General features: G+C 41.4%; 1 protein-coding gene across 2 annotated transcripts in view; it reads right to left on the reverse strand.

Annotated features, from left to right (window-relative positions):
* The window catches only part of SYNPO2 (synaptopodin 2), a 79,657-nt gene that overhangs the window by 20,958 nt on the left and 45,330 nt on the right, over window positions 1-13,369 (reverse strand). For both annotated transcript variants that reach the window (XM_009872595.1, XM_009872597.1), the window contains exon 2: window positions 3,416-3,567. In XM_009872595.1, coding sequence (XP_009870897.1) covers window positions 3,416-3,567 — 152 coding nt within the window. The remainder of the gene's footprint in view (window positions 1-3,415; window positions 3,568-13,369) is intronic.

The following is a 13,369-nucleotide window of genomic DNA, read 5'->3' on the forward strand; positions in this document are numbered from 1 at the left end:
TGCAATATGTTATTAAGGCTTTCAGTTAATTAGAAGGCAGCAAAGCACTTTTTCAAATGCATTAAGCAGTAGGTACCCTCAGTAAAATGTTAATATCAAATATCACGGAGATTTCTGAAGTCAAAAATGGGCCCCAGGTATTCTGAAACTTCGGAACCCCCTGCAAAGAAAGGCTGGAAGAGGCAACAGAAGTAGTAAATCTGTGAGTGCACTGCAGAAACTTCAATACCACTTGCTTTTGTAGCCATGCAGCGTACTGTTTGTAGCAGCCTAGCTCTGCCTCAAACAGCACAAAACGTGTAACATCCATTAAACCACATATGGAGCTACATAAAGGTCAGATAGATTTTAATTTAAGGAGCTTCTTGTGAGTGCTGCTGGATTCCATCGTGTGATGCCGTTTGGATGATCAATTGCACTGCTCTGAAGTACAGATAAATTACAGAAATCTGTAAACATTTCCTTGTAAGATATGAGACTGGGGGTTGGGCCAGCTAGATGTTAGCCTTTATTGGTAGATTGTGTGTGTGTGTGAGGGAGAAAGATTTGCACCGTAAAAGGCCCTTGGTACTTATGGATATACTTCTACGCTATATAGACATAGATGTGTATCCATGCGTCAAAAGGCCGAATACTGGGTCAGATCTCTTTTTTTGTCATTTAAGATTCTGTTTTTTTAAATTACTCTTTCTGTTTCAGGTCTTTCCAGCTCACTGCAGGAGCAACGCCCCTGGTGTCATTCCAGGAAGGAAGCAGAACTCATGGAGTCAGCACAGCAGGGTTTGTCTCAGAGTCATGTTTTACTCCCTACATGGTGCATTTCATGTTGGTATGCACTGAACACACTCCCTACTTCCCCCTAGAAATTTTCTTTCTACACTCAGCAGTAGCCCGGGAATCACTAACACTGATGTGAAAAGAGCAGAGTAGCACTCCTGTTTCTGTCCCCACTCTTGACATTTCACAAATACATCTGCTCAGCATTTGTCGGGAAGGTCAGTTAGAGGCTCTCCCAAATGGCATCTGGAGAGTGCCCGCACTGCTGGCTGTCTCTTTTCTCTGATCCTGAAAACCGAAGGTTTTCAGGGCACTGCTGATCAGTAACTAGCTGTGGTTTACAGGGATGTGGGAAAACTTGTGAACATCTGAGGCCAAGTAGCATTTTCAAAACTGCTTTACAAGCCTGCTTTTCCTCCCGGTGAGCTTAGTAGGAGCAGGATTCGGCCAACAGTGAATGCTAATAAAAATCTCATCCTTCATGTATGTAGTTCAGGAGCAGTCAGAAGCTTCCCAAGGAGAAATACTCTCCCCTGCCAGTGAAAAATCCTTGGGTGTAAAGATCGCCATTGGAATATCACTTTAATTAGGCATTGTTCTTTCCCCATGATTCCCAGCATTTTTTTGAAATGGCTGCTAACAAGTGGCTACTCAGGAAAGGAAGGATTTGCTTCTCATTGCTCTCAGAGGATGCTAAGACACTTCCTGAAAAATCCTTCTGCTGGTAGTGCTGAGAGAGCCGCTACCTGCAAAGGAGGAGGTGACAGGGAAGGAGAAGTGTTGCGGTTTACTCACCCTGCAAGAGACTGACAATAGGGGCTGGGAGTTGGGGGAGATGAGCTGTTAAGAAATTCAAAGATTCTCACAGTGAATTCCTTTAGAGCATTTTAGTGGCTTTCAGAGTGTTGAGCAACAGCAATTTTCTTAAAATTTCTAACACAGTTTTGTTCCGTGGAACAGTGCCTCATGTGGTCTAAGCACTCTGGTTTGGTTTAGATTTTCAGGCTGTGTCTTGCCATTCGCCATATACTCAAGGAGGAGCAATGGAGTGAATGGGACATGTGCTGTCATTTTTGGCTAGAGCGTGCTGTGGCCTTCAGACCAACAGAAATACCAGTTATAGAGCAGCAACAGGCAGGAGTCAAAGCATATGGAGCTATTTCTGTGGCTGCAAAGAAGACAGCTGGTCAGCCACAAATACCATTTTTACAAGTGCAGTTCCAGTAGTCATGTTATGAATTAAAAACATAAGAATGCAGATACCACATGAGGAACATTCAGATGGTACACTGCTGAAACAGAAATGGGCTGTGCACTATGGAGAAGGTAAGCTGTAAATCTGCAGTTATCACTGCTACCCTGATCTCATCACCCTGATCCATTCCTCAGCCCAAGACAACATGCATGGACAGGTCATGCAAAATTTCTGCTGGAAATAAAATGAATATTCCTTGACACCTTCTTGTTTTGAAGGCTGATTGTAACTTGGAACTACTAGACACTTTAGGAAAGGCCCTTTACCCGGGTAACAGAAACCACAGGGGAATTTCATGTGCTATTTAGACATCCCTGGTAATGAGAGACAAGAGCCTTTTTTGCACCAGAGTCCTTTCAGCCTCTCTGGTAACACTGCTCTGTTAGCTGTTGTGATGAATCCTGACCCCTTCTGTCCTCCTGGTCCTGCCTGTGGGAGAGCAGACACAGGGAACTGCAGTAGCTCAGGAAGGAGCTGTAATTCCTTACAAGGAATGTGGAAACATGAGGTCTTTTGTTCCTCTTCTTACGCACACTGAAGGCAATTCAGAGTTTATCTTGTCTGAATTCTCAAAGCCTGGGGATAATGTGCTTACTGTAGGTGATATTGAACTCGAGATTGCATACATTACACTGACGACAACTGCAGAACGGTCATGGCAGTGTGCAGTAAGCAGTAATGCTGGCTTGTTTGCAAATTTACGTGACGGTTCTCTAAGAAGCTCGAAGCATTTTCAAAGAAAACTGAAAATCACTGTCATGATTTTATAAATGGAGAGGCTGAGACCCAGAGTGCTGTAAGGGACTTACCCCACCTCATCTAGTGAAGTGATAACAGCTACAGAAATAGAATTCATATTTCCAGACCCTCTCCCCCTCCCGGCTACTGACACATTTTGCCACCCAAGAAGACTGTTTGCCATGTCATCATCAAGGCATATCTGTGTAACACACTTTCTCCATCGGTACAGCCTTTGCTTTTTGTAAGCCTCACTTCCCTATCTATGGGGAATAACAACACTTCACTGCTTCAAAGGGGCGGAAAGAATAACTGAACTCAAGACTCTGCAGAATGCAGATATGGTAGTGGGCACCTTGTAAGTATTAAGAATACTTAATAAGAAATAAAATCGTTGCATTTGGAAACTGTATGCTTAATTCTGTGTCTGAACTGTGCCATTCAAATTATGTATAATAATTCCTTCAAATCAAATACTCTATCTTCCCTACCTTTTCCATACAGACAAGCAGAGTTACGGACATAAATTAGAGGACTGTCAGAAGTTCACAGTATATGTCTGCAAAATGAGTGCGTTCAAAACCAGCATTTTCCACCTGGTTCACTGAACAGAATTGCACTGAAGCATTCTGAGCATTCCTGTACCTCTTGATAAGCATCTGCAAGACGTCAGTCAGGCTTTCCATCAGAACAGTAACTTCTGCATAGGTTAAGTCTCCGCAGGGCTTGCCATTGATAGACACCACCTCATCTCCTTCACACAGTCCAGCCTTTGCTGCTTTGCTCTTGCTGCGAACCTACAATGAGTCAAAAACAAATTCCAAATTGCACAATTAACGTTTGTTTGAAAACAACAGCAGCCATGTCCTTAACTTTTGCCTGTACAAAAGAAAAAGGATCAGCATTATACATCATAAATTAATCACAAATTAGTCATAAATTAATAAGTTGTCTTGGCTGAGGTTAACACTGTTCTGGTCAATATAAACAAATACAAATACTTCTGTGTTACTGAGCTTGTGAGCTCTATGTCCAACAGGCTGGAATGTTTTTTCTAAAAAAGAGACACAAAGAAGTTTGGACAACAGTCAGTTGATCAGAGTTTAACAGAAATGCAAAAAAAAACCTCATTAGTTTCTCCCCAAATGAAAGACTACTGGAGCTGAAATCTATGCCAAGATTTTCAGCAGAAGAGTGTATAACTTCAGGCTCCCTTGGCAGAATGTCAATACCTACATGCTTTACACAGACCTCTGGTTTACAGAACACTTTTCCTTAGATGCCCAACTGCAGGTTTAGTTGCCAGCCTATAAACATCTGAATCTCTGGACGTCCTAAATCCATGTTTAGTCATCTGAGCAAGTGCCCTGATTTATTAAAGTTAAGACACGCCTGGTATGGTTTAACGTTCCCTGTTAAGTACTCATTCAAGAATCTTACGCAGCTCGTTTTTTGCTGTTTCACTTCTTTTTCCACTGGCAACGTGTTATAACTTATCATAGGCTTTGTATAACAAAACCTAGACAGCTTTGGCACCACCCAAGGTATGCCATAGAGCTGACTGCTATTTTTAAAGTACATATTTGGCAAATGGCATGTTATATTAACCAGGATGCTTGCAGGAGTCTATTTTAGAATGACACAAACACATAAAAGGACTGTCCTTAGATTCTTTGCTCTCAGTCTTCTACCTGTTGGTGTGACTACTTTGGCCTTGTACAATATTCAGCTGGTGGGTCGGTACATTTTCCTTCTTAATTCTCATAGCATTTCCTTGACATGTTTTTCAGAAGTAGTATAGTTCTACCACACTCACAGCAGGAGAGTCAGTCCCCACTGGCTCTAAGAAACTTCCTTCTGATGCACACAGATTCATGGAATTATCCCCAGTGTACTACTAGGTCACTGGGCGGGTAACTAAGACATATTTCTGGAGGAAGTGTTGAGAAGTTTCTTGAAGTCAGGATGATAACGTGGCACAAAGAGTGAGACTGCTTGTTTTTCTGGGGCAGGGCCATTTATCTTTGTTGTTTCAATTTATACATACTCATATGTCATATAATGGCTTTTTGAGCAGTGAAGAAACAGAAGCCCGGTGCATACAGAAGCCAGTTTCTACCTTGCAGAATTAACATTTACAAATATGGAGTGGTATGCTGCTCTGTTTATCTCCCCCTAGGCAAGAGCTTAAACATCCTTGCACTTTGGGAAGAAATGACAGTTTAAACAGCTTTTAGAATGTTTTGCTTCATATATGCACCTGGATTTGGGTTGAGGCTTTGTTATTTTATTTTTTTTAAGTAGTAGGATATGCTATTAAAATTAGGCCTGAATATGAATATTGAATGTAGGTGCTAGGAATCATTTAGAGTGACCCTTTTTCAAAAAACATATGAAGAGCAATTACAACAACATGTGAACTCTGAAATATCATAATGTGATATGTAGATTGTGAGAAGAAAACTTGTTTCTGTTTCTGTCTGAGAGTTTGGGATCAGTTATATTATAGACTACAGCTCTATCAAGAGAGAAACTGTTACCTATTCCCTAACTAGAGTGATTTATGTCAAAAAGCAAAAGTACAAATGTTCCATGTTAATAGGTCTACATGAATTCCTAGACATTTCAATCAGTTCCGTAATTTTTTAACAGACTCCTTGGTAGCATTCAAAGAAAATAGACAAGGGCATTGAATTTCCTTTTAAAGTTCTTGAAAGGGCCTCTCAGTCCGCTTTGCTGCCCTGTGAATTTTCAAAAGATCACACTTGTGAAATATATGGACCTTCATGCAAAAATTCAGCAACTTTCTTGACTGGTCATGCACAAAAGAAATGATTGGAAATTGCTATAACTCCCTGTCTGGTGGCATTTCAGTTCATACACACATTAGAGCAGATTTCCTGTCGGTATTACATATCCAGGTTTATTTACCTAAGTCAAACCTTCAACATGATTTTGCCGCTGCAGGATCACACAGCACGTGCTGTACGTATTAATGGTTCTCCTGCCTTTTCCCCAGCCTCTCCCAGAGGCACCTGTGCCTCCCAAATTTAAAATCAATTACATAAAATTACTCTAGAGCACTGACCAAAAAATGAGCAAGGGCAGGTTATATAGTGAATTATAGCAGCTTGCTGCTAAGGTAGAAATACACCATCATCATCTGTATTATTTTAGCCTCAGGATATCACTACATTACTCAGCACTATGTAGACTACTTTGCCAGGCAAGCTGGAACTGTTTTTCATTTTGTTTGTCTTCACTGGAAACCCACAGAAATGAACCAATAATTCACTCACGTAAACTAGAAGTTTTCAGTTTTCTGGGAAAAAAAAAAGAATAGCAAAAAAAAATCCCCCAAAAATTTGTGGAAAGCAGGATCTTCTGGGTAAAATATGTGTTTAATGGACAGTTTTCTCGTAATTCACTCACGTAAACTATAAGTTTTCAGTTTTCTGGGGAAAAAAAAGAATAGCAAAAAAAAATCCCGAGAAAATTTGTGGAAAGCAGGATCTTCTTGGTAAAATATGTGTTTAATGGACAGTTTTCTCTCAGAGGAAGTTTTGGCAGAAAGCCTTTCATGAGCCCACAGGGAAACAAAAGCTGCCTTTGTTAGCAGAAATACAACTTGGTCACACGAGGGACAGTAACCTTTATCCAATACTTGGGAACTTAAAGCAAGGCCTATTTGCTTGTAAAGCAGAAGAGATCTTTCCAAAGCTACAGGTTGCTCTTGCCTTACAGTGCAGCCCAGGCTCCCTAAGTTACTTTTTTCTCCTATCAGCTTTGGGCTGGTGTTTTCTTCAGGAAGGGAAATATTTTTTCACTTAAAATCTATGAATGGGATCTCATTTCTAGAAAAATAAGTTTGTAAAGATTTTCTAATTTTTCAATGCTTGCAATACAACACAGCAAGGCCGAGCCTGTACTTTTAGCGCCGACCCTCTGAGGACACCCGCTGCTCCTGGGGCATGTTGAAGAGCTGTAGCCTGCTCTCCCCTGGTGCTGCCTCTATTGCTTTTCTGCTCCCCCTCTGTGAGGTCTCTTCCTTTTTATTGTTGGAGTTATATGGTGTGCACTCGTTAGAACTCTTTGGTTTTCTTCTTTTGAAAATTTCCAGTGAAATAGCAATGGAAATATTTACTCTCAATTCCAGAATTTTTAAGGAAATCGTTGTGCAAAGCATACAGCTAAGGTACTGACCTTAGTTACTGCTCTGTGTGCTCTGCCCATAAGGAGTTCTAAATTTCTGAATTTTTAACGCTGTTAAAGTGTTGTATGTAAATAATTGCACATAAAGTCTTCAGATTATTCTGAGCCATGTTATAACATTCTGTAATTCCAGGTGTTCAGATCGCCGTTGCTAGAGAGTGTGAAGAACAGTCCTAGACTACTCAGACAATTTACCTGAAGTAAGTTAATTCCTTTTTGCTCCCAGATTACTCCTGTATCCAGCATTTACTCACTATCAGGAGTGCCCCTTGCTGCTTAAAATGTCAAGTGCTGAGCAATTCCTCATATCTACGGTGATGTTAATCTCAGGGAAAACTTCCTTTAGCCTGGATGCTGGCTGTTACCTGAGCGGCACGGAGGAGCTGGGGCTATGCTAGGAGCAGTGCATGAGGACCCTACACCAGCTACGAAACAACATGTGCTAAATCAGAATAATAGGGAAACGTGCTTCGAAAAATGTCATCTTGATGTAGCTGAAGAGCTGAAGTAGGTGCACCTGTTACTTGTTGTGGCTGCAAATGAATGCACAGACAGCAACTGGGGCTCAGCTTACCAGCTGATGATCTTGGTTGTGTGTCTGAGCCCTATAATAGGCAGATCAGAGAGTCGAGGTATGTTGAACCTGATAACAAGGTCAATGAGTTGTAGTTTAGTGAGGCAGATGGACTTGAGGACACTCTCCAGTCTTGGTTCTCCGATGGAGCAACTGGGAAATTATTAAGATATTTCATAGTCTTGCTTTTACCAGTGACTTTTGGGAAAGGACGGTGTGCTATCTCAAACTCAGGTTTACAGTAAGAACGTCCAAATGTATTTGCATCTTGACTTTTTCTTCCCCATCCCCAGGCTTTGCCATCACAAGTTACAGGATGGGCTGTATAAATGCGAGAGAAATAAATAAATTGAGAAAATGGTGCCCTTTCCCCTTTGCATGGACTACATGTAGGTATTAGTACCCGTATAAAAATTCAGATATACATTCTCTACTCACTGGCTATGCTATTAAAAACTATAGTTAGTGACACAAGCCTTTTGTGACCTTTCTGATCCATAAGGATCCAGTCTTTGCCTTCCATCACTAAACCTGCTACTATTTTAACTTAAATTTATTTTAAATATCCATGTTTTGTCACCTATGTCTGAAAACAATCTCTCAGTTTCCACCTTTAAATCAATACCTCTGGAAACAAAGACAGGGCTTGTCTATCAGCCTGTAGATCCTGTTTTGTTCAAAGAATCAAGGCCCTTGCTGGAATAACTCTAAGATACTTTGACCTGCATCATGGTTTGGAAGCTAAGCCATGACTGCAACTTGCAGACAGTGAGGGAATTAGAAGGAAAAAAGACAAGATAAAAAGCCCAGGATCTACTAAAACCGTAATAAAGTCAGACCACTCATTTTACTGGTTGATAAATCTAGTGTTGTCGAAGTTAGCATGTACTTGTGTGCTATTAATGTCTATATTAATGTCTTCAAAGCTGTTACCTTGCCGGCTCTTCTCCGTACTTTGAGCAAAATTTATCTAAAATTTGTCTCTTCATTACTCTTTGTGTTCTTAGCTTCCTCTTGGAATATGTGTATAAAGAGAAAGTAGTTGTCAGTAGATAGGAAAATAGGAATGAGCAGACAGGAAAGAGTCAGCAGGTCTTCCTATAGGAAATGTGAGCCACTCACAGATTTATCTGAGTAATGGCACAGTAGTTTAGAAGCTCCTTGAGAGGTTTTCAAAGCCATATAATTAGGAAATGTTCTTGCCAGGAACTCCTGCCTGGCCTTTGTGTCCATATAAATTAATTGGTAATGGTCTGGACCAGGCAGGTTCTGGTCTAAACTGAAGGCCTGGGATTTCTGGCATGCCAGAGATCAAGTTCAGAGATTTAATTTTAAGCAGGTTGGGTTATATACTATTGAGATAACAACATACTATTGAGATAACACACTGCCATAGACTGGAGTGGGATAACTTAGCTGTGTAGGAGTATTCTGTACACAGACTCTGAAAATCCATGCTGGCTGTATACATTTTACCCTTCTGAAGGGCCTCTTTAGAGCTGGTGAATACCAAATTCTAGTCATGCCTTTATTTGAGTGTGAGTCTGCTGCATGATGTGGCTCGAGCTATTTGCATCTGTGCTGCCTGGAGGTGAGTTTGAATCAAGTTGATACCAGTTCCCATCCTCTCTCTGCTGAATTTCTCCATCAGACAAACGAATTTCCTTCAGACTGAGTCACAGTAAAAGCCAGGGCAGGGCGACCTTCAGACAGGGCAAATTCATCAGAAGTATGAGACCCAACCCCTCCCTAGCAACTCTGAATGTGTGGGCATGCAGTGAGGAGCCTTGCCCCTAAAACGTGTTAGATGCTGAAGCTGGAGTGCTGTGACTTTAGTCTATAGTAAAATACAGACTAATTAACTGGGTTAAACAAAGATGCTTTGAGTAGTGAAGTATCTTTGGCTTGTAAGGTAAGCACAGAAATACTTCCTGTCACCAGATTCTTCCCAGTAGCTGGATAATGATATTGAGAATTTGTTAGTTCAGCACCCTCTTTCCTGCCTCTGGTCTTAAGGGAAGGCTCCTAGACACATCCACTGTTGTAGAGTTGGCTTTCATGTCTCTCTGTAAAGTTAATTATATTTATAAATGGGGTTTTAAGTGAGAAAATATTATATTGGAGAGATGAAAGGAGGAGAGAGTTAATATATTCAGGCTTCTTTTTGTTAATTAATGTTCCTTAGTGTCTGGTATGATTCTTGAACTGTTGAATTAAATCTGAAAGGTCTTTCCAGAAAGCAGGGAAGGATGTTACTCTCTGAGTTCATGGGAGTGCTGCCATTGATTATCTCGAAGATCATCATTAGAAAAGTTGTGCAGTAGTTTATGACAGAACATGTGATATAGGATGATAAGCTACATAAAGTGAAGGTACTTTCCAACTTTAAAACCCATTGATCCAGTTGTCTGAAAGGTTCTGGCTTAGCTTACCAACTCACAGCTAAAGCAAAACTGTAATGATTGTTTACTCATGTGAAAGTCCATGGGTCATCACTGCAGAGGGGTAACATTACTGATTTACTTATTGTTTAACTCTGTCTCTAGTCAATCCCCCTGTTGCTCTGTACATGGGAAATCACATTTCTTGAGCACACTGGCTCGCTTTGATAACTGTTGTCTCCTCCTTCCTGTAATGTGAGAAGAACTTACAGGGGAGTTCAGTTCTCTTCGTAATATATTTTACAAATGCAGTTTGGTTCAACTTCTTAACTGTACTGCTGTGAGAGGGTTAAAGAACATGTCTGACCATTTATACACTGAGGGAGCACTTGTGCTCTTTGCAACCAAAGAGCAGACTGATCTCAGTGAAAAGAAAAGCCTGCTCCAATTCCCAAAAGCTTTGCCTGATGTACCAGAGTGTCATCTTGCTAGTGGTTGCCTTTCTCTGGCAGAAATCCAGAGTTAGCAGCTGAAGAAGGGATGAGATAATGACCTCTGAAATATTGATCTGGTATGCTGGCGACGCAGCAAATTTCCCAATGGTGAGCTTGGGTACAGCACTTAAAGTCGGTTATTCATTTTGTACAACACATCTAGTGTATAGCCTGGCTGTGGGTTACCCTTTTCAGCGTGTACTGCTGCATGCTTGCAACTGGTGTGTCAAAACTAAAACGTTGTGCTGATTTTCTGTTTTGCTGTGTGCTGCTGGTGAACTGGTGAAGGTGGCAAGGAGAGGAATGATGCCATTGCCTTTCAGTAGGATGGCTGTGCGTTGTGTGCTCTATTTCCATTTCTATTTCTATTGCCCTTTTGTTCTTGCCCTACTCACCATTAGCTATATGCCTCCTGGCTTATTTTTAAACCTTAACCAACTTTGATCTCTCCATGAACTTCATAGCTACGTTTTAATTTCTTCTTTCACACCACCCCCCTGTGCAGAGAGGCAATTGAATCACCAGTGCTTCTTTGGGATTGAGAAAATATTGCATATTTACAGATTTAGTATATAGGTAGTCTAGTTTAGTATATAGGTAGTCTTTTAGCTATAGCACAGCTTATGGCCCAGAGAAAAGAATTTCTGTGATGATAAGGTTAGGGGAGAATAGATAGAGAATAAAAAATTCTGTATTATCTGATACTGACCAGTTTAAGGCAATTTTGGAAGTACTACACTAGACAGTCCTCATGGTAAGCATATCCACTGCCTAATCTTGAGCCAAGCTCTTGTCTGCAGCTAGTTTTCCTGTACCTCAGATCTGTAAAATAAACTACATAATCTAGGATTAACTAACTTCTGAGAAGCTGTTTATGAATGAGGTTTGAGGCAGATTTGCAAGTCCCAACTGCAACTGATTACAGAGCTTGCAGAGCCATTAGGCTGAGTCCGATCATTCGCTTTTCCGCCAGGACGACTTTTGGCTGCCCTTTGGCACAGACCTGAGCAGTCGCAGAGGGTGCGTCATCCCAGGAAGATCACTGGGAGCTTCAGCCAATTTTTGGCATCTTCCTTGCTGTAGGTTGAAGGTAGCAAGGAAGAGAAGAGAGTCTGTTTGAAGAAGAAAATAGACCCTCTTACCAGCTGGCAAGTTACCCAGCACCGTGATAAGAACGGTGGTGGGATGTGAAAATCTTTCTGCCTTGGTGAGAGAATGATGACTTTGGAGGGCAGGAGTTTGCTGGAGATCTCTGTGCCTTCCTTATTTTAGTTCAAAGCATATTTATGTAATTTGATGGTTTGGCCTGTCACCTGCTTTTCAGACTAAGCAATGTTTGAGGGGACATACAAGGGGTGGGAGAGGTTTTCGAGGTGGTGGGGGTGGAGGGACAACTGGCTTCTTAATTAATGACATACAGGCCATAAATCCACCCAACCAGCAGGCAAATGAGCCGCTCAGCTACCAGTGTGCACTGTGTCAAACCCACTCATTCCTAGCTTCATATCCTGTATCAATTACTCTGTCCTGTGTGGCTCCCCTGTCTCATTTTCACTCTGTTGGTCATCTGCCCAAATTCTCCTGAAGTGGGGGGTTGGGGAGCACACAGAGAGGGAAAGGAGGGGGAGTTCTCATTACAAATCTAGGTATGAGGTGACACTTCTAGTCCGTAGAGCAAAACTACTCCAGTGTCAGTTAAAATGAAATCGTTACTCGGTCTCCTCAGCCCATTCCCTGAAATGGTATTGTTTATGACAATCCCTTAACATTATGTCATGAGTTTGCAAATATACGGGCACGGCATATGATCGTCCTCCCAGAAGGAATAGCAAAGGCACCAAGAAGAAACAAACGCCGTCTTGCAGGTTTCTGTTTCAGTGAGGGCTGTAGCTATCGCTGTCAATGATGTCAAGGTTATACTGAAATGTGTGCCCGATGATGTATTTCTTGCTGCTTGCCTCACTGCCGAGGCAGCAGCGATTCAGTCAACACCAGAAGGATCACGAAGAGGTAACTAGAAGCTTTGCCTCGCTTCCAGTGGAGAAAGCAGGGGCGTTGTGTTTATTAGGGGAGCTTTTTGTGTGTACAATGCTCAGCCTCAGATTACAGGGTAGGGGGGCTCTTGAGACTGCGTTAGCACAAATGAGTCGGGTCCACAAATGAGTCCCAGTATACAAGACGGGGTCTCACAAGAGCAGAGTAAAGGGGGAACATTTCCTTGTCTGCGTCTCAGTCTTTTTAGGCTTAGAATATATTCAGAATTTGCCTTAGTTTAATTTGATCAAGTTTTAGTTGAACTGATGCAAACCATCACACAAAATTGTTCCTTCTTTTTCAGTGGCTTAGTCTGAAATGGTTTTAACCTAAAATAATTATAAATAGGAATAAGCATATCTATTGCAAAGATTTACTTCATCACCCCCTCAGTCCTTTTTTGTGTAGGCAGACCTTGAACCCAGTTGTCAATTTGTGCATGTTTTGTAAAACTGGCATGGAGATGTGTTTGTGAGCTGCCTTTCAGCTCTTAAATAAAATACTCTGTAAGGCTGTATATTAGAATTGCAGTGTGGGGCAAACCAGAGTAAAAATGAAGCAGCTTTCAGGTAGAGCATGAGACTTGCCCTGGAACTGAAGGCTGCAAGATCCTTTCTCAAGATAGGCTATATTATATTATGTTTTATATATATATATATGTATGTAATAAAATATTTGTTAATTTGTAAATACCAGCACTTTCACTTTTGTGTTAAACATGCTGCCAGAGGAATATTACACTGATGGAAGAGTAACTTTCTGGGCATGGCCAATGGAGAGTTGTAGTCAGAACATTGAGGAAATGCTGCTTTACTCAGAATTTAACTCTGGAAGCTGAGCCAGATTTCTGGCTCTTGTGTCAAGAGTTGATCTGTGGCTGGTGGCCCTCCCCCCCCTTCTATGT

The sequence above is a fragment of the Apaloderma vittatum genome, unplaced genomic scaffold, assembly GCF_000703405.1.
Source record: "Apaloderma vittatum isolate BGI_N311 unplaced genomic scaffold, ASM70340v1 scaffold12877, whole genome shotgun sequence".
In the NCBI taxonomy this organism is placed as follows: Eukaryota; Metazoa; Chordata; class Aves; order Trogoniformes; family Trogonidae; genus Apaloderma; species Apaloderma vittatum.